We start from the raw sequence: 24,702 nt of genomic DNA on the forward strand, positions 1-24,702 counted from the left end.
TGCCACGCAACATTGAAGCAGTCATTTCTGCAAAAGGATTCCCAACCAAGTATTGAGTGTATAATTGAACATAATTATTCGAAGGTTGACTTTTTTTGTATTAAAAACACTTTTCTTTTTTTGGTCGGATGAAATATGCTAATTATTTGAGATAGGAGTTTTGGGTTTTCATGAGCTGTACGCCAACATCATCAATATTAGAAACAATAAAAGGCTTGAACTACTTCAGTTGTGTTTAATGAATCTAATATATATGAAAGTCTAATGTTTATCAGTAAATTACAGACAATAATGAACTTGATCACAATATGCAAATTTTTTGAGAAGGACCTGTATGATCTGAGCCAGCTCAAGGCCAGATCAGAAATCCCTACATAATGCTCTAGACGATTGAGCATCACCTCATGGCTCATGGTTTCACTTAGTTAAATTGCAGCCATTTGCTAAAATCAATAAAAACTTTTTTTCCTCATTAATGTGCGTACACACAACACCCCATATTGACAGAAAAACACTGAATTTTAGAACTGTATGTAGATTTATTTTAAAAAGACAAACTGAAATATCACATGGTCTTAAGTATTCAGACCCTAGTAGAAGCACACTTTTGAGACAATACAGCTATGTGTCTTCTTGGTAAAGATGCAACAAGTTTCTTACACTTGGATTTGGGTTAGGGTTAGTGGATAGTGAACGTTGGTGGACAGCCATTTTTAGGTCTTTCCAGAGATGCTCAATTGGGTTTAAGTTTGAGGCGACAGTGGCACAGGAGTTAAGTGCTCACCCCGTAATCGGAAGGTTGCAGGCTTGAGCCCCGGTCAGTCTGTTGCTGCTGTTGTGTCCTTGGGCAAGACACTTACTCCCCTTGCCTGCTGGTGGTGGTCGGACGGACCAGTGGCGCTAGTGCTCGGCAGCCTCGCCTGTCACTGTGCCTCAGGGCAGCTGTGGCTACATCGTAGCTCATCACCACCAGCGTATGAATGTGTGTGTGTGTGTGAATGGGTGAATGAATGATTGTGTTGTAAAGCATCTTGGGGTGTTCCAGGACTCTAGAAGGTGCTATATCAAATACAGGCCATTTACCATTACCATTTAAGTCAGGGCTCTGGCTGGGCCAGAACAGTCAGAGTTGCCGTGAAGCCACTCGTTGGTTGTTTTTGCTGTGTGCTTAGGGTCACTGTCATGTGGGAAGATATATCCAAGATATCCCTGTACTTGGTCTCATTCATCATTCCCTTAATTGCAACCAGTCTTCCTGTCCTTGCAGGTGAAAAGCACCCCCACAGCATGATACTGCCACTGCCATGCTTCACTGTGGGGACTGTATTGGACAAGTAATGAGAAGTGCCTGATTTTCTTCACACGCTTAGAATTAAGGCCAAACAGTTTTATCTTGGTCTCATCAGACCAGTGAAGGGTTGCAGTGATGGTTGACTTTCTACAACTTTCTCCCATTTCCTGACTGCATCTCCAGAGCTCAGCCACGGTGATCTTTGGGCTCTTCTTTACCTCTCCAAGGCTCTTCTCCCCCGGTAGCTCAGTTTGGCCGGATGGCCTGCTCTAGGAAGGGGTCTGGTCGTCCCAGACGTCTTCCATTTAAGGATTATGGAAGCCACTTTTCTCCGAGGAACCTTAAGCGCAGCAGAGATGTTTTTGTAACCTTGGCCAGATCTGTGCCTTGTCACAATTCTGTCTCTGAGCTCCTCAGGCAGTTCCTTTGACCTCACGATTCTCAGTTGCTCTGACATGCATTGTGAGCTGTGAGGTCTCATATGGGCCATTCCCATCTGTACCGGGTCGGCCCGGGCCTGGTAGCGTAGGTTGTTTTACATATCTGGGTGGCCTGGTATTTTTCCGGGCCAACCAAGGCTCATTCTCAGCCCTCTTCTCGAGGGGGTCTGCTTCAGGCTGACCAGGGCCAACACACCCACTGCTGACAGCAAATTCACACCTTCCATTAGAGCAAGCCTCTGATTGGTGGGTGGAATCAGCCCATATGGGCTTAAGACAAGAATGTGTGGAATCAACCGGGCCAGGCTGGGGCCGACTGGGGCTACCCGGCCCGGGCCGACCCGGTACAGATGGGAATGGCCCAATATAGATAGGTGTGTGGCTTTGCTAATCAAGTCCAATCAGTATAATCAAACACAGTTGGACTCAAATGAAGGTGCAGGACCATCTCAAGGATGATCAGAAGAAACTGAAAGCACCTGAGTTAAATATACGAGTGTCAAAGCTAAGGGTCTGAATGCTTAGGACCATGATATTGCAGTTTGCCTTTTAAAAGCTGCAAACATTTCTTAAATTACATGTTTTTCTGTCAATGTGGGGTGCTGTGTGTACTTTATTGAGGGAAAAAAAAACATGAATTTCATTTTATAACAAAGAGTGAAAAATTGACCGTGGTCTGAATACTTTCAGTACCTGCTGTATAGTGTGTCTCAAGGGGGCGACTCTGAAACAAGAAGCCAGTTTTTATAGAAATTGTTCGATTTTAAAAGGCTGCTGATTCATTTGGTTATTCTTAAAGCTCCTATAGCACATCTGCAAACACACTAGGTCTTGAACACAAACACAGAACAATCACTCCTCCCCTCGTGTAACTTCACTGGTTCTATGTACACTGAAAATGAGAAACCCACGTTGCCAGAAGACACAAGACAGCACAAAACAGCAGTCGACATTTTTGAAGGTCCGAACCTCTTTTGTTGTCCGTGACTTCAAATGGTGTTTTTCTTTTTGGGACTCTGGTAGTTTGTCCTAAAGTAGAAGTGGTAGCAGCTGTTTCTCCTTCTCTGATATTATTGAGTGGAGAACCTCTCACACCAGTGGTGTTCTGTTGCTAAATACATGAGTGTGTGATGTGTGGAGGACCCAGGGAAGTATGGCGGTTTGGTGAGACTGACAAGTGGATTGTCCAATGGTTGCCTTCTGTTTGAAATGTGCCTTTGGATGCAGTCTTTAGAAAAATGTAGAGCCACTTCACTATATATATATATATATATATATATATATATATATATATATATATATATATACATATAATTTTTTGTATCTCTTCAATATCCTTATACACTATGTTAGGTTGTTTAGAGACATGAAAAGATGTTTTAAGCTAAATAGTCTTCTTAATTTGACATGCTGGCTTTCCACACATGTACATTTTCATTCACTTCAAGATAGTCAGATGCAAGTTTCCACTTCAGAAAACACTTTTAGATTACTGAAATTAGTGAAAATTAAACCAAAATTGAATAAATAAAAAAATGGAGACAAATATAAATATCTACAACATATAGACAACTTTTTAAAAATAATTTGTCTAAATTCTAAAAGTTTTAATCATAGAGCAGTTTTTTACAAGCGGAGGGACCAAACGGGCTCAACAACATGATCAGACCGGTAATGTGAAAACTACCTCTCTCTGCCTCTAAGTGTTCTGATGCTTCTGAAACATTCAAGGTTCAAGGTTGTCTTTATTAATCCCCAAGGTGGAAACTGAATTCATTTGGGAACAAACCTTGATGATTTTATTTGTGGAGTCGGTGCTGATGCTGACATGAGGGATGGAAATCCTGGTCAGATGCGTGGGTACCTGGGAATTTTTCCCCTCTGAGGGTATGTAGATGGGCATGATGATCAACCTGAGACACAGAAACAAAACCGATTCAATTCAGTTTATATACAGAGTCAGTTGACAACTCAAGTCATCTCAAGTCACTTTGCAAAGCAAACATTCTAGCTGAACCTATGACTCAGACAGATTCATTCATTCATTTGTCACCAAATACAATTCATTGCTTTTCCAAACACAAACACTATCTGATTTTCCAAAGAGCACTTTGTCAGTTCATTCAATTCATTCACTATTATTATTATTATTATTATTTTACTGTGTTATTCAATAATAAGACAATATGAATGGATACAATGGGAAAAATATTACGACTTTCATTTAAGTGTTAATGTTTATTTACAGTTAGCGTTCATAAAATGGTGAATAATGACCAATTTCAAAGCTTCAATCCAACCAGGAACATTTGGCTGAAACACCTGCTGACAGGTACAGAAATCATATGATAGCAGAGATGGCCTAAACATGTTCAGCAACTAAACACTGAGTGTTCACCAAAGTCCAGGACAGTTTCATTAGTTTTATTTTTTATTACTATTTAGCTTAAACACAATAAAAAAGCAAAGGTTTTCATTTGTTGATTTTCAGTAAATATTTAATTTTTATTACTTGTTATTACAGCGACTTTAGTGGGCACAAGGGTACCAACAACTGTATTTTTACTGTAAAACTGAATCCAGCATCATCCATTTCTACAAAGAAATAGTGACAACACACTGTACCATCAACAGAACATCTGGAGCTGTCAGCTCTTGTTCGTCCATTCTGAGTCTGCGGCTAAAGGCTTCAGTCTGCCATCTGTCTGAAAGCAAGGGACATTAAACTGCTGACACTCACTGGGATCTCTGGTGTGTCCTCCACCACACACCAACTCATTACAAGAATAACCCTCTTTCAGGAAACACCACATCCGTGTCCACAGCGTGGCGGGAGTGTAAAATTCTGTGAGGTAAATTCAGGGAGAATGCCAGGAAAGATTTGGCCGTGTTCCCAACAGGTAGCACATTGCTTCCAGTCAGAGCTCATTAGTTTGACATAGGCCAGATTTGACTAGCGAATCCCTTGGTGGTATCTCGCCATCCGAGGACGGTGGAGCAGGAACATCCCGCGAGGCAGACAGGCTGATCAGCCAACCGTACAGTCGGTCACTCTGTCAGGCAGACAGGAAGTAACCAAAAAAAACTCAAATAAGACCAGAGGGGTAGAGCTCGAGGCCTGAATTAGAGCAAGACTGTGATTCATTTAAGAGTTCAGGGAGATCACCTAGACCTGGAGGTTCAGCAGCCTGAACATCTGAGAGTCACTCTAGAGAAAAAACTTTAGAAGCTCTGATGACTCACTGGAGATGGAAATGTCCTCTCAGCGTCACCATTTTACTTCAACAGACTGAAAGAGCACAACACAACAAAACTTAAACATTAACATAAAAGCTGAGAGCCTCTGCATTCTTTATCGATCACGTTTTACTAAGTGATCCAAAAGTGGTATTTTTAGCAACACAATCACGAGATTAAAACTCAAAACACTGGAATTTACTGGGCTTTACCACAAAGGAGACCCTATCTTACCTATATGAATATATCTGATGACCCAAGCAGTCAAGTGAGCTAGCATCAGCTTCACTTTAAACATATATGTGAGTTTATAACTGGAGAACCAGAAACCTTTAATAGCTTTAATAGCTGCTATGTGTACCGACAGACATGTGGGATGTTTGGTCTACAGCATGTTAGGCCTTTCAGCCAAAGACCAGTTGTTAGAGGAGCTGAATCAGCATCTTCAACTGATGATGCACAACACAACCTTTCACTTTAGCGTTTTGAACCAGCAGAGGGTGCTCTTGTATCCGTTTTTTTTAGTCTCCACATGCCCAAAGAAAATGAAATCATGATGCTGCTTTTGCTAAATACATGAGTTTTTATTAATGTTGGTGCACTTTACAATCATGTTTTAAAGAAAAGAGCATGTTAAACAGCAGCTGTTCCATTCTAATGACTCTGAACTGTTTTAATAATGGCGATATTTTCAGAAAGCATAAACACTTTAAAACAACCCAAGTGCACTGACTTACAACTGTTATTAGGGACTCTAGAGAGGGACATGTGGTTAAGACAACACGTGAGTGAGAGCATTTGGAAGGAACCCACTGCACAGGACAAGTCAGTGCTCAGTATTTATCAGAGATGCACATTAAAGGCACATTGTGTAATACTTTTAAAGTTAAAGTCCCATAGTCATCATCACACACTGGTGAAATTCATCTCCGCATTTGGTCCATCCCCATGGAGGGGAGCGGTGAGCTGCAGCAGTAGCTGCGCTCGGAAACTGTCTGGTGGTTCAACCCTCCCAATCCAACCCCTTAAAGCGGAGTGTCAAGCAGGGATATTTTGGGTCCCATTTTTTAAAGTCTTTGGTATGACCCAACCGGGAATCGCACCCCACTCTCCCAGTCCCAGGGAGGACACTCTACCACTACGTCACTGAGCTGGTTTACTTGTTTACTATCAAATGCTGTGTCTCTGTTAACAAACATGTCCTTTTTTTATACAAATAAGCTGAAGCCGACGCCTCATAGTCATGTCATCTTTAAATATGGTGGTGTTTAGGGACATACAAGAAAATACTCTGCATTTCTCACTTGCACTTTGACATGATTTAACCTGAAAGAAACAGCAGAGGGCAGCAGTACACCCTGGAAACATGCAATCTGTAACACCAACTAGAAGAAGAAAACACAAACACTGTTACTATACTTGGCTAGTTTGTGTTACGGTCCTTGTAATAGGCTCCTCGGCCCCCAGTCTAGCTTTTGCTGCTGTGCCCACTGTCTCTCCAGTCCCAACCATTTCAGCACCAAGAACAGCGCCTGTGTGTCATCCTCACGCCGGGGACACACCGGCTGCCGAAGCGCCACGAAACGGGGACCGCCTTCATTCGGCACCCTTGTGATCCTATTCTACAGACCATGGGCCGCCGAAGCGCCGTGCAGCGATCGTTTCGGAAGTCTGTTCTATTTTATTTTTTTGCGAGCCGCGGGTGAACCGCGTCATTTCTGAGGCTATGGAGGTTGTAGGGCTGTCGTGGTTGACATGTCTCTGCAACATTGCGTGGTCATCGGGGGCAGTTCCTGTGGAGTGGCAAACCGGGGTGGTGGTCCCCATTTTTAAGAAGGGTGACCGGAGGGTGTGTTCCAACTAAGGTCTACTCCAAGGTACTGGAGAGGAGGGTCTGATTGATAGTTGAATCTCAGATTGAGGAGGAGCAATGTGGTTTTCGTCCTGGCCGTGGAACTGTGGACCAGTTCTATACCCTTGCAAGGGTGATGGAGGGGGCATGGGAGTTTGCCCAACCAATCCACATGTGTTTTGTGGATTTAGAGAAGGCTTATGACCTTGTCTCCAGGGGCACCCTGTGGGGGACACTCCAGGAGTATGGGGTGGGTGACCTTTTGTTAAGGGCCATTCAGTCCCTTTACCAGAGGAGCGTGAGTTTGGTCCGCATAGCCGGTAGTAAGTCGGACCTGCTCCTGGTGAGGGTTGGACTCCGCCAGGGCTTCCCTTTGTCACCGGTTCTGTTGATAACCTTTATGGACAGAATTTCTAGGCGCAGCCATGTTGTGGAGTCTGTCAAGTTTGGTGGCAGGAGCATCTCGTCTCTGCTTTTTGTGGATGATGTGGTCCTCCTAGCTTCATTCAGCTCTGACCTTCAGCTGTTGCTGGGTAGGTTCGCAGCCGAGTGTGAAGCGGCTGGGATGAGGATCAGCACCTCCAAATCTGAGACCATGGTTCTTGACTGGGAAAGGGTGGCTTGCCAACTCCGGGTCTGGAAAGAGGTCATACCTCAAGTGGAGGAGTTCAAGTATCTCAGGGTCTTGTTCACGAGTGAGGGTAGGAGGGATCGGGAGATCGATAGGCGGATTGGTTCGGCGTCTGCAGTGATGTGGACACTGAGCCGATCTGTCGTGGTGAAGAGGGAGCTGAGCCAGAAGAAAGAATGAGATTGTGGATGCAAGCGGCTGAAATGAGTTTCCTCCGTAGGGTGGCTGGGCTCAGCCTTAGAGATAGGGTGAGGAGCTCGGACATTCGGGAGGGACTCGAAGTAGAACAGCTGCTCCTCTGGATCGAAAGGAGTCAGTTGAGGTGGTTTGGGCATCTGGTCAGGATGCTTCCTGGACGCCTCCCTGGGGAGGTGTTTCGGGCATGTCCTGCCGGCAGGAGGCCCCCGGGTCGACCCAGGACACGTTGGAGAGGTTACATCTCCAATCTGGTCCGGGAACGCCTTGGGGTCCTGCCGGAGGAACTGGTTGAGGTGGCTGGGGAGAGGACGGTCTGGAGCTCCCTAGTTGGGATGCTGCCCCGCGGCCCGGACCCGGATAAGCAGAGGAAGACGACGACGAGGAAAGGTTTTTCTTTACCTTGCTGCTGACGTACATTTTGTTTGCCGACTGCAAAACATCCTCAGAGCTGACGCTGATGGTGGCGTCACTTCCTACTCCGTAGGAGCAAGGTAAAGAAAAGCCTTTCCTGTATTTTAAAAAGAACCAAAAATGGAATTAGAAACTAAACAAAGTACGAACATACCAACGATGTTTAAAGAAATAATGGTATTTGTTGTACACTTCTTAACCTTTCTTTCCTTCTTTCCTTACCTTAACATGCAACACTGCATATCTAGTTAAAAAAGGTAGAGATGATATTTCTGGTGCTGTAGGGTGTTGCATAATGGGATAGCTAGGTGTGTAAGCAAAGGAAGCACTGGTCGCTTTGTGTGTTGTGAGCTTATAAACCTGCAGAAACTGGTACACTGCTGTTGTGTGAAGGGCTGCCATGCTATCTTCACAAGAAGGCAAAAAAGTTAAATGTAGTAAGCAATAGCGTTAAGCGGATATTTTCCATTTTTGACCATTTATTTTTTGAAGAAGAAATCTCCAGGCTGTTGGTCATTCTGACAGACTGGAATTCCCCCAACGCATTCAGGTGTGTAGAAGTTTTAAACATTACACACAGTGGCCATCACAGAGGTAACACAATCAATCAAAAAAGATACCCATCAGAACATCTAGGCATTATATCAGACCTGGACACCATGATGAGTGCAGCTCCCTTTCAGCGCGCTGAGTGGCTGTGAGAGCAGCTCGGAGCATCTGTGGGCCACGGCCCAGCAGCAGAACCAGAACGCAGCAGGTAAAATGTTCCTACTTTAAGTGAAATCATTTAATTGTAACAACTGGCGCACTGTTTATGCTTATGTAAAGCCAAGCTGTAGTTGCTTTGTTTAATCTTTACTATGATGATTTTGTGCATTCAATGGCTAACATGCTGTATTTCGTTGCCAAACTTTGTATTCAATTGGGATACTACTTCACTTTAGGTTTATTTACAATGTAATTTCTTGCCCTTATTTCTCTTTGAGTGCCTCACAGCAGTTTTATTTAATTTAATTTGGTATATAGGTATGTATGTACGTATGTACACGTGTGGGTATCTATGTATCCATGCTCATGTGTTTATATTTACGTGTGTATATATATATATTTATACATATCGTTGATTTTACTATTATTTACTTTCCTTTTTTTTTTAAGTCTGTTACAACTTTCTAACTCTGCCACCTTATTTGTTATTGGTTGTGTTGTAGGAGGACCTGCTCGAAAACGAGATGTTACATCTCAAGCAGTTTATCCTCCTGAAAAACATAAGTTAAATAAATAAATAAATAAATAAATAATAAATTTGAGAAATGAAAATGACGGGAGGAAACAATCATGACCGTTTTAAACTCTGTTGGTCAAAATGAAAACAAAGATGTCTAGCTAGCCTCTGGTGTAGGTACTGTTTCTGTACCTGCTTGTAACTTTATTGATAATAACTTGTTTAATTAACACCCATCCAGAAAGTAAAACCTGTTAGTGGAGTAATGTTTTTGGATGGCTACTTTTACTCTAACTTGGTTATAAATAGGCTGAAGTAGTGCTACGTTTACTCAAGTGATTTATTTTCAGCAGGTCGGAGAGGTTTACCTTACTGATTGTAGACAATTTCTGAAAATACCGATCTTTAGCCTCCTGCAAGTTTATCCCTGTAAGGGATGCGATCGTCCTTGTTCTTTTATCCATCCTTTTGACTCCTCTTCTGCTTCACCTGTGGCTTCCCCTAATAATGTTAGTCATACACCTAACATGGCGCTAAGGTGTGTGATTGACATGCAGGTCACGTGTCTGATAAGAACGGATATATCCAGGCTGGAAAAATTTTCATTTTCATCTATCGTACGATTAACTGATTTATATATTACGTCCCAGCCCTACTCAGTAGTGATCCAAATTCTACTTGGTGACCTAAATAATCCGACTGACTGCAAGTGAGAACAATTAGTAACATACAGGAATCACACGCACCATTTTAGACTTGGGACTACTTTATGACAAAGCACAGCTGTAAGCCTCCATTGAAAGGTGCAAGGCAGCCCCAAAGAAACACACACACACACACACACACGCACACACACGCACACACACACACACGCACACGCACACACAAACACACACACACACACACGCACGCACGCACACAAACACACATGTTGTTTTGTAGTTGACGATTACAATAATAGCTTACAGTCTTTATGTATTTTACATTTTACATCACAGACTCAATGTGTTGAGTGAAAACGAGTTTACCGGTCTCCGTCTTCTGATAGCTTCTCAGATTAAAACAGCAAATTAAACTTTTCTAATCTGAAATAAAGGAAACTTGTAGAGTCACGCCACAGTCAGGGGATTAGGAGATACATGGTATCTTCACAGACTGCATCAGTTTATCTACAAAACCTGAACACCTGTTTTATAATGAGTCAGATGAAATGACAAGAACTGGTAATGCATTTTAAATTTCTTCTTAACAGTCATGAGTTATTATCACAAACAGAGAAGAGCAGGTTTAAACCAGATGTGTGCAGCAGATCCAAACAGCAACTCTGTAGTTTGGTTCCAGTATCTCAGGAGAACCAGAGGGGGACCTTGATGTGCGTGCAGGGAAGATACGTTTCATCCCTTCATCCTCACTAATCACCAGTCTTATCTCATGACTCCCAGGTTCAAACTCTGGGCTCCACAAGTTACCTGCTTGTTGCTGATTGGTGGAGTTTCATCTGTTTTACAAATCAGAGAAAAGTTCTCTGAAGAAACATGGAAACAAACTTTCTTTCCACCAGCGCTCAGGAATGATGCCAAAGGGCCGTCTGATCAATCTCAAAGTACATGACGGGTGGTTGAAACACACATCCTTACTTTTCCTTTAAATATAAGTACAAGATATGTGCGATCCAGGGCGTGAAGCAAAGTGGATTAGAAAATAACTCTTTTTAGCCCCGTTGACTTTTTTCGTTCTTCCGGGGACCCATGAGCCGACCAGATAGGGTCGGATAGGGTCTTAGGCCGGGGACACGCCGAAGCGCCGGGAGGCGAAGCGCTCACGAAATTCAGCCGCTGCTCGCTGCTCCTCAGTTCAGACCAGACGCTTGTTTCTCCGCGCCGGTCGATTCGCGCCTCGTAGTTTTTCTTTTAACCACTTGGTGTCCTCCATTTCCTCTCTGCCTTTTCTCTGCTCTTTTCCTCTACACCCCCCACCCCCTTGCTGTTTGTGTGTGTGTTTGTACGTGTGTGAACCTATGGTGTGAACCAGTTGTTAATAGCTGGCCTACAACTTTCTGCCTCTCTGTCCTGTTTGCTCCGGTTGTAAGACGCCCCAAACCACACCCCCTTCACGTGGTCACACACACACACAAGTTCGCTGTGTGTGTGTGTGTGTGTGTGTGTGCGTGTGTGTTTGTGTGGTTTTTATGCAGTGTATTGTGGAATTGTATTTTGAAATGCTTTATTTTGTTAAATTTACCAGCCTTCCTCTTATGTCTAGGTTTGACTTCCTGCCAGAATTGACGCGGTTCACCCGCGGCTCGCGAAAAACATAGAGCAAACGCCGAAAAAAATAGAGCAGACGCCGAAACGATCGCTGCACGGTGCGGGCTGGAGCGCCGGAGCGCCGCGGCCCATCTGGTCTATAAAATAGGATAACAAGGGCGCCGAATGAAGGCGGTCCCAATTTCGCGGCGCTTCGGTGGCCGGTGTGTCCCCGGCGTTAGACTCCCTATTGAGCCTTTTATAACAAGAGTATAACATTTCAGCCTCATAAGTATGTTGTTTTATTTCAGATTTTTTGCAGGAGACCACGGTCTTCTCACCCCATATCCTGTTAACCATACAGTTTAAATGAAGTAGAACACGAAAATGCAACTACCATACACAGTAGCAATCAGCGTGGTCCTCTCTTCGATGTCTATGCTGTTGAGGATGGACCTCTGTAATGAACAAATCTGAATAATTTGAATAAAAGAAAATGCTTTATTTTTATTACACTGACAAAATGTCTGAAGATATTTCAGAATCAACTTTATTGTCAAGTACGTGAGTGAGACTCTCTTTACAAGGAATTTGCTTTGGTGGTTGTGTATGCACTGGTGCATGTCAGTGTGTTTAAGTAATTGTAAGAACTAATTTTGGTTTTTAGAGATTGTAACAAATTTTTTATGCTGGTGCAACAACATCTTGTTCTGTGCTACAAACCTATGATCTTCGTAGCACCAGTGCTGCAAGCTAAATAAGTTCATGTACTGCCCTGCCAAGAGATAATAAATAAAGTAATATTTAGGTAAATTTAACCCTTTTACACATGACCAGGACACTGTAATCAATTTTTGGCAAGGAAAATTATCTTTTTTTTGTTGTTGCCATTTTTGGTGTGTTTTTGACGATACAGTAGGCACTATGAGTACAGTAACATCAACAGATAATACATAAAACCCTTATTTGGTCAATTTTAGCCTCCATGAAAATCTGAGCGATTCAATCACTTTTTGGCAAGTAAAATGCCATTTTAGTTGTCTACAATTAAATCATCAATAAAGAATTTAAAGATATTTTGAGGCGTTTTTTATAGGTAAACGGGAGGGTACGTCTCTATTTGGCAAGTGAGAATCTTAATTTTATGTGCTGAAGTGCTTTTATCTTGTTACTTTTAAATAGAGCAACGTAATATATAGATAGTAACCTACACAGTGTCATTAAAGCCAAAGCTTGATCAGTTTAAATACTATTTTTCAAGTAAAAATGTGCCCCAAACTAGTTAACTGTGGCTCCATGTCAAGTGGACTAAAGAAAGGAAGGGGGGGAAATCAAATCGCTGGAGAATTGTTTATTTACATTTATACAGCGTTTACATTCAATACAGGGTGCCATTTTACATAGTTTATTTTTTTTATAGTATCAAGGCTGTAACATAAAGATAGCCAGTTCTTACCACAAACCATCTTTCAATCGCAAATATTGCAAAAAGGATTAATATATCCTCATTGTGAACGTTTAAGACAAATAGCAACACTTAAAACAACTTCCGAACTGGAAAAACTAATATCCGCGATAAACATCTAAGTACCGGAAGAGGTTATCTCTGCTTTCTGAATGTCCATATTGTTAGATATGCTGAGTTTTAGGGCGAAGTCCTGGGGCATTTCGTCTAGAAATGCAATTACCTAACCGTGCGCGATCCCGCGGTGGCTAATCATTTTTTGGCAGCGAGTCGATTTATGGCACAACACCGGTGTTACGTCGATATGTGTCTCATTGCATGTTACAACCAATGTTACATATGTCGATGGTTCCAACATGTAAGCCGTATGTTGGAAAGGGAGGTGAAGATTAACAGACAAACTAAAAATACATCCTAAACCTTTTGCAGAACCCCCTGTACGTAATGCTAACTAAAACATTGATATTCATAACAGAGTCTGGCGTATAATGGGTTACTCTAAAGTGTAGTTTAAACTAGATTAAAATGTGCAAAACATAACGTTCCAGAACATGGTCTGATTAGGACGTAATAATGACAATAGTCTCGGTTTTATGATATTCATATTCAGAAAACTCCAAAGAGAAAGAAAGAAGTAGAAACTTACGGAGACTCGCATCCGCCTTCCCTCGCTCAGTTTCGAAAAGGCTGCAGGGCGCATGCGTACAACGAGCCAATTGAGAACGCTCAAAACAAGGAGAAAAAAAGAGACAAAAAAAACTTTCACTTTCACACTCACAAATGATCCCTTCTATTTTCAGGGTTTACGCTGACATTTATAGAAGCAATTTCTCACTACTCTACTAAAAACTGGTTCTGCACAGAGAATGATTTTCTCATTCTCTGTGCAGAATACAGAGGACACATTTAGAGTCATTTCAAAATGACTACTAAAAAATTAAAAGCATCCAGATTACAGTACTTGATTAAATTACTCAAAATCAACGGTCAACAATCTTACTAAACTAAATGAGCAAAACAAAAAATTTACTAGCACATTTGATGAAATTTGATCTTTTTATTGTAATTTTGTAAATCAAAAATTAAGTTATTTCCTATAGGTTCACTACTCTAGATTCTCAAAAACATTTATCAATCGTGTTACTAAACTAGACCAATGAGAGACTGAAGTTTTATTTTTCACTTTTCACAAGATCTGATATTTTTATTAGAATTTTTATCAAAAATGAAGTGACTTCTTTCAATAGCTCCTACGTTAATTGATTTTAATACCCCAAACTGTTTCTCAATTATGTTCCTACGCTAGACCAATGAGACACAGCAGTTTATATAACATTTCACAAGATCCATTCCTTTTAAACAGGAATTCTAAAAAAAATTAGCAACTTTTTTCAATAGCTCCTAGGATAGTTGATTTTAATACCCAAAACCATTTCTCAATGATGTTACAATATGAGACGCAGTGCTTTTTAATAACATTTCATAAGATCTCATCTGTTTTATTAGGATTTTTTTCTAAATTAAGTTATTTCTTTCAATTTCTTCTAGGTAAATGGAGTTTAACCCTCAAAACCATTTCTCAATTGTGTTACTAAGCTAGACCAATGAGACACAGCAGTTTTTTTTCTTTTTTACATAATTCATAGATTGATATTTTTTGTTAATTTAATGAGAAACTTTGATTTTCTTTAATATTTTCCAGGTTGTGTGATCAATTCAAATGATAAACAGTTCACATATTTCATTTTATGAATTATTTTTTGTTGAATTAATGAATGTCGTAAGGATTAAGCTTCTGCTTTTTGCAGATGATAGTATCCTGTTGACATCGTCAGACCATGATCTCCAGCTTTCTCTGGATCGGTTTGCAGTCAAATGTGAAGCAGCTTGAATGAGAATCAGCTTGTCATGATATATGGGAGTTTCCTAACCCACAACAAACAAAATCCTACACAGAACACTAGGGTAAGTAAAATAAAGGATTTGTTTACAAATTCAAACTAAAGGTGCGCCATCCATCCAAAACGGAGGCGAGGGCAATCACGGTTTCCGGGTATGGTCTGCTGAGACAAATTACATGTTACTGCATGTGGAGTCTGATGTGGCTTACTGTTAAGGTGGTAATTCAAGTCATTTTAAGTTGTAAAGCACTTTGAGTTGCATTTATTGTATAAATTGTGCTATATAAATAAAGTTTAATTTGATTTGATCTGCTGATCCTCCATATCGAGAGAAGCCAGGTGCGTTCCGCCGATGTCCATCATAGCGGTGGGTGGAGGTTGAGCGGGTGCGCTTTGCCGACTTCCAGAGAGAAAAGATTTGATTGTGCCATCTGCGAGTGATAAAGAACCTTGTGACAACACCCCTGGGAGTCCCACTTTGTGGGCTCTGACTTTTACCACACAGAAAAACAAGTATAGAGGAGACATATATTTAGTGTTTGCTTTGTTATAACACAGCACAAAATCTGTAATGTTTTAGCAGTTGCATTGCTTTGCATTGCTTCACAACATTACACAAAACTTCACATCACAGTGGCAACAAGCATTTTACAACACAGAGTACGCGTCACATCACAATTTGTTGATTTAGCAGCACTAAAATTATTTTGGTTTGATATGACTGGAAAAGAAAAGAGTTTTTTTCTGTAACAGTAAACAGAATTTAACAGAACTCCCTCGGCTAACATGGCTCACTCATCAGACGATGGTCTCTCAGTCATTCTCTTTTCTTTGCTTGATTTTCTCCATCTTCCCTCCATTCATCACAGACGAGAACGCTTTTTGTTTTCGGGGTATTTTTGCTCTCCACCAGGTTCAGCAGAACTCAGTTTTGACAGCAGAGGCTGTGTCAAAGGGTGAAAAGCTAAGGCTGATCCCACTTCTCCTTACGTAATATGATGGCTGTAAATCTCTTCCTCAGCATCTTGGGTGAGGTCATGTACTTTGGTTGGGGACATCTTGTAGGTGGCGGTACTGGTTGGATGGAAGGAATTTGGTGAGAGACGTGGTGGTGTCACTTCCTGTTCTACCGATCTCTTCAAAATAAAAGGACAAGCGATAATAGCCGTTCTTTCAAAGTTATTGGCATAAACGCGGCAGTTTAATAAGCCAAAATTGTACCCTGGGAATATTAAATGCGTGCGTCTGAGTCGGTAAAATGACTACAGCTTCAGACTTGATGTCTGGAATAAACCAAAAAGGTATATCTCCGGTATTAACTTCGGAATTAAGTCCGGAATTTTGGCGACGGATCTGTTATTAACCACAGGTGATCAGCCTGGGTTATATAGGGATGGGTACCGAATTCGGTACTTTTTAAGGTACCGACCGAATTCCACAGTACCGACCGAGCACCGATTCACTTCATTTGAAACAGTGCCTCGTTTCGGTACCCGTCCTTCACAACGAGAACTTGCCGAGACAGCTGCGCATGCGCAAGAGCGTTATGTCATCGGTCGCTGCGAGCCAGTTGTAAACAGAGCAGCATGGTAGAAAGAACGAAAGCTAAAGCTTGGGTCCACTTCACTAAATGTGATGGGTAACTGGGTGATGATGAAACCAGCGACAACGATCTAAGTGAGACATCCTCATCTTAATCTGCTCCGGTAGGTAAATAAAATGTTTAAGATAATGTTAGCTTAATTTGTTAGCTTCCGTTTCACTAATGGTGCGTTCGCTTTCTCCTCGGAACTCCGAAATTCCGACTAGAAGAACATGAACATGCTCTAAAGTTTGGCTTCACTTTACTAAATGCGACGGATGATTGGGTGAAGATGAAACCAGTGACAACGATTTAAGTGTGAGGCATCATCGTTTAAATCTGCTCCAGCAGTCAAATAAACTGTTTAAGATAACGTTAGCTTGATATGTTAGCTTCCTATGCTACCACTGTTATCATCTAATGGTGCGTTCGCTTTCTCCTGGGAAATTCTAACTTCCCAGTAGGAAAAATCAATTGAAAAAGGATGGTAAAAGGAATGAAGATACACAGTAAATTTAGTTCACAGTAAAGATGTTTGCTTCAGTTTAATTATCAGCTTATAAAACTACAAGGACGATGTTAAAATACAAACAGCTGTATGTTATTTATCGTGATATTTATCAAATATGGTTATATATTGAGAAAAATATATGTTTAATTATAAAAGAGAATTAAGAATATTAAACACTCAAAAGTATCGAAAATTGGTACCGTTAAGTACCGGTATCGATTCGTAGGTACCGGGAATTAGTACCGGATCAATTCAAATGTCAAAGGTACCATCCCTTAGCTCTGTGCAGTGTCAGAGTTTCTCTGATCTGAGTCACACACAAGCATAAACAGAAGTGACAAAATCACATTCAAATGAACACACATTCACTTCCTTTAGAAGTTAAATGAGGTTGAAAGCAAATGCTTAGAATGATACAGACTTGGTGTACAAAGAGTCAGTTCACTGCAAGATAATACCAGGCTGTCAGCCAAGGAGAGGAAAAGAGAGTGATGGAAACTCCGGTTCAGAGCCAAAACTGTGTCATGTCATGTAACAAATCAGAAAAAACACCAAGTGTTTAATAAGATGGGCTGGCTTCGCCATTATGTAAGGGTTTACAATGTGAGGTTTGGGTTAAATTATTATCAGTAAGGTGTGATGATTCTATATAAATATAGAATATCACCCTGATTGATCTTTGAATATTTAACCAGAAGAATTTAGGATTAATTGAAAGCTTACCAAGCTAACAGGGCCCGGTCCATTTGTGAGGTGTCTCTCTTGGCTTAATTCCCTCTGGAATCAGCCGTTTGACCGGCGGCATACCATGTGGGTTCTCGCATTAATTTTGCGTCTAGACTCTTAAGGAGTCGGTACAAAATCAGCTTTGTTCTGCAGGAACCGTTTGCTGTGTCAACTTTGCAACAACCTTGACAGCGTGTCAAGGCTGCTTCTTAGTTAAATGGGCATTATGGAAGTTTGACAGCCAAAACATGTATAGAAATAATAAATTTCTTCTTCATACATTCTCCTGCAATGCCCTGGTCCTGTAGAATGAGCCCTGGCATTTTTACTGTGATTGCCTGTTTTTCTGTAAAATCACAGAAAAAGAGAGCTGCTCGGGTTGAGCAGGCTGCTTCATGCGCGGTCACGCTCAGTCATAGCCCTCCAAACCGTTTTTTTGAACGTTGTTTCAGCTATTATCAAGATATACAGTAAATGTTACAGATACCTAAGACATCACTGGTACGTTAAATGTTGGGCTTTCATGCAGTTCATGAGTTCGATTCTGGACGTGGACATAATTTATTTAGAGTTTATGTTTTACATTAATGGTATTTTTTTTACAGTAAGATGACCAAATTTTTATTTGAGACTCGCCGAACAGCATTGAATTCACAGATAAAAAAGATGTGGGTTCAACTTTCATTTTGGAACAATTTTTCAAGCAAGGGAAGGGAATGATCTGAGCATGCAGGAAGACTGACCCATCTTAAACCTTTGTCGGCTGTGCTGAAGAGAAAGGTACAGAACCAAATTATTGAATTAAATAGCTGCGCGTTCTCCTGTCCTCTGTCCTCCGGGCCACACACACACACACACACACACACACACACACACACACACACACACACACACACACACACACACACACACACACACACACACACACACACACACACACACACACACACACACACACACACACAAAGGGCTGTCTCAGCTGTTATTTTCGTTAAGGAGTGTGCACATACAGCATGCGCGCCTCGTGCACGAACCTACTATTGAAGCTGCCGTTACGCTTTTGGCCTGAGGGTGCAATCGCGAGCATAAAAATTCAAAACTCCATAAAGTCCCTTTAAATAAAGTTCACCACGGACGGCTGTTTCCGTAGCTTCCTCTAGAACTGAATGCTGAGTGATGAGAGCTGGAACTGGAACTGAAACAGCAATTGCTGAATCACCAGAGGGATCCTGTTTTAATGTTCTCATGTTATGATTTGTGTGGCCAACCAGAGGTTGACATGTTGAGGAATATTACCAAGACAACCTCAGAAACACGCCTTCTTTGATACCGGATGCTCTGATCTAGGATAAAGAAATATCTATGTGTCACGTGTTTGACTTACAGTTTATTTCGATTGCTAAAACGCGTTTTTCAAAACTGTACGTTTCTTTCAAAACTGCACACACAAAACCCCAAACATAACACACAAATTCCTAAACCGTGGCTTCCCTTTGCAACAAAACCCTGCCACCACCTATCGTAACATGTTCCCAAAATGGAACACGTGTTTTCATTTGGTAAACACAGCCACATTTTCACATGACACACACATACCATTCATTGCTTAAACACAAGTAGCCTTTGGGTGAACACTACCAACAGGGTCCGAAAATAACACTCGCCACTCGCCAAATGCGAGCAAATTGCTCTATTTGGCGAGTAAATTTTTGAGCTCTATCTGCCACATAGCGAGTAAATGTTTGCACCAAATTAGTTATGTTTATCAGTCATCTTCCATGGATTTCTGATACTCCTCCCGCCTGCATGCAATGTACACAAACGTATGCAAAACATGAGCGCCGCATCCAACGTCATTTCCACCTTTCCCATTCAATCAGTTTATCAAGTCAGCAGTTAGCTTCATGTTAAAACTGGCGGTGAAATGTGGCGGTTTTTAACTGGAGTCACCCAGCCTTCCAAAAGAAAACTCGTCGAACTGGAAGAAAAACCACCAGGACCAGTGGCAACCAGAAGATTTTGTGAAAAGTGGCGAACTGGAGATGGCGGAGTCGTGAGACAATTGCTACATTACGATGGCCACGTAGCGTTGCTGCCTTTCACAGACACTTTTTCTGCTTGTGCTGCAAACAGGATAGCCGTCTTTATCAACTGTCCCTCGGCATTCTTCAAATATCCAAAAAATGCCCATACTTCCGACTTTGTCATCTTTGAGGGATAATAAATGTCCCGAGTGCTGCCATCTCCTCCTTTGGCCATTATTTCAGCTTTAGCTTCAAGAAAATTTTGGTCGTAAACAACAAAGTGCACATGTGCCGCCGGCAACTTCAGCAGATGATACGGTGGCTGGTAAGGGTCACCGCGCCTACACCGCAGCCACGGTAATCCACCAAGATATGCTCACTAGTTAACTAGTGAGCATATCTGCGCCTCACTAGTTAACTAGTGAGCAAATCCAGACCCTACTAGTTAACTAGTTGGCGTTTTGGGGCCCACTAGTTAACTAGTGAGCATATCTACACTTTACAAGTTAACTAGTGATGCTTTTTTGCACCTTACTAGTTAACTAGTGGGCGCTTTAGGGCGCACTAGTTAACTAGTGAGCAAATCTGCACCTCACTAGTTAACTAGTGAGCATATCCACACCTTACTAGTGAACTTGTGGGCATTTTGGGGCCCACTAGTGAACTAGTGACACTTATTTTGCACCTCACTAGTTAACTAGTGGACATTTGTACCCTCACTAGTTAACTAGTGAGCAGTTCCGCCTTCACAAGTTTACATGTAAGTGTCACACTGAAGCCACTAGTTCACTAGCTGAGGTTCCTCTTGCCAGCATGTTAACTTGTGTGCCGCATGCAAATGTTTGGGGTGGGATTTTGCGAAATTCCGCTTTGTGATTGGTTTTCATATTTTATTTTGACATAGTGAGCCAATAGAAAGCCTCAATTTGAAAAATTCTCCGCCTCCTAATTAGAATTCTGTGCAACTAGCTAGCTAGTGTGAATGTAGGCTTGAACTAGTTTACTAGTATACATTTATGTCCTCACTAGTTAACTAGTTTGGACAATGGATGCATCAACTAGGTAACTAGTGAGCCTGCTACAATCAACTAGCTAGCTAGTGAGCCATTAATGGTTCACTAGTTAACTAGTGGCACTGACCTACTCCAACTGGTTAACTAGTTAGGAGTTATGCCTTCACTAGTGAACATGTGGACACTTTGAACTGTCACTAGTTAATTAGTGAGGCACAAAAACCTTCAACTAGCTGACTGGTATGCATTTTAGCCTTTACTAGTTAACTAGTGAGCCATTTTTGTGTCACCTAGTTAACTAGGAAGCCAAGATGTGTTCACTTGTCAACTAGAGGGCATTTCTTCTGTCACTAGTTAACTGGTGTGCACATTTTGGTGATGAATAGTTAACTAGTGAGACACAAAAACCTTCAACTAGCTGACTGGTATGCATTTTAGCCTTTACTAGTTAACTAGTGAGCCATTTTTGTGTCACCTAGTTAACTAGGAAGCCAAAATGTGTTCACTTGTCTACTAGTGGGCATTTCTTTTGTCACTAGTTAACTGGTGTGCACATTTTGGCGATCAATAGTTAACTAGTGAGACACAAAAACCTTCAACTAGCTGACTGGTATGCATTTTTGCCTTTACTAGTTAACTAGTGAGCCATTTTTGTGTCACCTAGTTAACTAGTGAAGCCAAAATGTGTTCACTAGTTAACTAGTGAACATTTCCGTCTCCCACTAGTTAACTGGTGGGCTCATTTTGACCCTGACTAGTTAACTAGTGAGACACAAATACCTTCAACTAGAGGACTGGTATGCATTTTGGCCTTTACTAGTTAACTAATGAGCCATTTTTATGTCAACTAGTTAACTAGTGAAGGTCAAAATGTGTTCGCTAGTTAACTAGTGTGTGCATTTTGACCCTCACTAGTTAACTAGTTGACCTGTTGACAAGATATCAGAATTAATGCTCAAGCGGCTGGCCAAATTGGGCAAAGTTAACAAGTGGGATTTTTACATTCAGTAGTCAGCTAGTACAAGTTTTTGTACCTTACTAGTTGACTAGTAAAAACTAAATGTGTTTTAACTAGTTAACTAGTGGACATTGATTTGTCCACTAGTTAACTAGTGAACACACTGAGCAATACTAGTTAACTAGTAAGATATGAAACATTTTAACTAGTTAACTAGAGAGAATTTAGGCCTTACTAGTTAACTAGTTAACATTTAGGCTGTCACTATTTAACTAGTTGACACAAACATGGCTAACTAGTTAACTAGTGGACAGAAATGGCTTACATGTTCATGACAATTCTGGCTGATATCCTGATATCAGAATAAATGCTCATTTGGCTTGCCATAGAGGTATGCGAGGTTCTTATGGTCTGTCCAGATGAGAATGGGGAGCTCAGCTCCCTCCAACCAATGTCTCCACTCCTCAAGCACCAAGTTTATTGACAGGAGTGCCCGATCTCCAACATCGTAATCCTTCTGGGTGGGTGACAGACGACTGGAATTGAAGGCACAGGATTGGAGCCAGTGATCTGTAGGAGAAAACTGAGACAAGACTGCACCAATACCAGTATCTGAGGTGTCTGTGTCTACGTCCAATACAAACTGTCGAGAGGTGTCTGGGAAGGTCTGATTGCAAGTGCCCACTGGCTAAGACAAAGCCTAGGGGACTGCACACAGCAAATTCAAAGGTGTTAATTTTCTGGTGTTGGTCCAATTTAACACCAAGAATAGTTAATTTAACACTAAAACGAGTTATATAGTTGATATGCAACACTGACATGGGAGTTAAAACCCAGTGTTAAAAAGGAGTGTTTCCTAATTAATTCTGTAGGTGCCATTTTGGACAAAATAACCCCTCAAAATCTAACTCTGAACTCCCACAGCAGCTGTAACACCTTTAGAGTTAATTCGTAGACTACACACTTTTATTCTAAAAGTTGAACTGGTAGCGACCGATTGGCTGCAGAGAGTTGTAGGAGCTGCAGTGGGTGAGGTGCATTGTGGATGACAGAATGAGAAACTCACATTTTTCATCGGCTCAAAAAAGTGAAAAAGTCGTACACCCGGCTTTACAAACATGGTGGAAGATCAGAGTACCCACATGTCCTTGTGCTCGGGAGGACCATCACCGCTTCCAAGCATTTGTTATTGTTAATTTAAACATTTTGTGATTTAAGATTAGAACTGTCTTGATAATAAACATTGATATTTATGAAGATGCAAGTGGACAAACAAAACACACAAACTCTAAACATGAATTAAGACGAATCACTCAGGATCTGGACCACAAGATGATTGGCAGCATGTTAGGGTGAACTACAGAGGTCTTGGAAAGACGGACCAACGCTTAGCATTTGCAGCTTTACGCAACTGCCAATAAAATCATTTAAAACGTATGAAATGCTTGTAATGCTGCTGAGCGAACACCTTACAGGAAACCATCGTCCCATCCATCCAGCTTTATGCCTCAGTTGCACTTTTATTATTCTCTGTTACATCATCATTTAGATTAAACCATGATTCTGTGATATTTTATAAAGTTTTGTCATCTAACTGAGCTGATGAAGATGCATTGTCCTCCTCCCTCTCTGCTGCAACAACCATAAATTAACACCAAATGTCACCATCTGTTTAAAGAGTTTAATGAGTAACCATACAACCAGTCACTGCTTTTGGGGAGAGAATCTGAGCCCACAGATGCATTTTTGGTGATAAAGGTTTACCGTGGAGAGATGATGCTCTCTGCTGCTTCCCGTTAGGTTAACTACTGTTCCTCTGGGAACCATTATTCTGGGCATCAGATCCAGAGAGGGCCTGCAGATTAAACAAGCCCAGTCTGTGTGTATTGCTGCTGGGTCAGAGCTGCAGATATAACAAGGCTTCGGAGACGGATGCTTCTAAAGCGGGTACAGATGAGTGAGTGTATGGAGTGTGTGGGTGTGTGACAGTGTGTTTGACGGCTGGAAAGTGTCATGTTGAGGTTCCTAGGAAGACTGAGACTGATTCTTAAAATTTTCTAATATTAAATAAGGTTGGAGGTTCACTCTTTTTCTCTGCCTCTGGTTTAGCGACTCTCTGATTAGTGGATCTGGGGTTTTTAGAGGTCAGACCCGCAGTCACAATGAGAGCGATAGACAGAAAGAGAAAGACACAGACAGGGAGAGAGCTGCACATAACTCGCGTTTTTAATGAGAGAAACAGCTGCTGATGGAAATTTGTTCAAACTCCTTCACAGGCCTGTGTGTTTATCACGTGCTGAAAAGCCAAACCGCATTAAGGCAATTACTGTTAACGAGCTGTTAATGCATATATGACTTTACTGTTGCCAGAATTATTTACTGAGGGTGTTGATCTGTTGAACTTCATATAACCGATGCTACCCCATCTTCGGTAGCCTACTCCTTAATCCACGCGCTCTGCACTGCTGCTGATGCAGCTTTACAAAAGCACAGTTGTGGTTGGCCTAAATAGATAATTGATGATATGATATGAACCATGTGCATTACTTTATTTGAGTATTCATTAAGCATAACACATCCCACCACAATGTTTTTTTAAATAGGGTGAGTGCTGTCATCTTCATTTTTCTGCGTGCCCCCTGCAATGCGCTCAAGGACCACTAGAGGTATGCGTACCCTTGGTTGGCAATCACTGCCGTAAACCACATTTTCTCAGAACCTTAAACACCAATTTACAAATCTTGACTAAATTAAAAAAAAAACTCTAAACACCTTTTTTGTCACAGGCAAACTTTTATCTCAAAACCAGGCAAAGACCCTGCATTTGCTATCAGTTATCGCCCAATTTCTCTTATTAAAGTTGATCTCAAAATAATTTGTAAAGCCCTGGCAAAACGATTAGAGAAGGTAACCCCCTTCATAATACAACCTGACAAACTGGTTTCATTAAGGGTAGACAGTCATCCACAAACTCACGTAGATTACTTCATT

General features: G+C 41.4%; 1 protein-coding gene across 5 annotated transcripts in view; it reads right to left on the reverse strand.

Moving 5' to 3' along the window:
* The window catches only part of pot1 (protection of telomeres 1 homolog), a 93,847-nt gene extending 80,136 nt beyond the window's left edge, over nt 1-13,711 (reverse strand). For 2 of the 5 annotated variants that reach the window (XM_054746529.2, XM_054746528.2), the window contains exons 1-3: nt 13,643-13,680; nt 8,049-8,157; nt 3,521-3,644 (exon numbers count right to left, since the gene is read on the reverse strand). In XM_054746529.2, the coding sequence (XP_054602504.1) occupies nt 3,521-3,644; nt 8,049-8,089 (165 nt within the window). In that variant the 5' untranslated portion in view covers nt 8,090-8,157; nt 13,643-13,680. Of the gene's footprint in view, nt 1-3,520; nt 3,645-8,048; nt 8,158-13,642 lie in introns of all 5 variants that reach the window. The other 3 variants (XM_054746531.2, XM_015965653.3, XM_054746530.2) reach the window with 2 other exon arrangements.
* Between the last annotated feature and the right edge of the window lie 10,991 nt (nt 13,712-24,702).

Source organism: Nothobranchius furzeri, chromosome 14, assembly GCF_043380555.1.
Source record: "Nothobranchius furzeri strain GRZ-AD chromosome 14, NfurGRZ-RIMD1, whole genome shotgun sequence".
NCBI classification, from domain to species: Eukaryota; Metazoa; Chordata; class Actinopteri; order Cyprinodontiformes; family Nothobranchiidae; genus Nothobranchius; species Nothobranchius furzeri.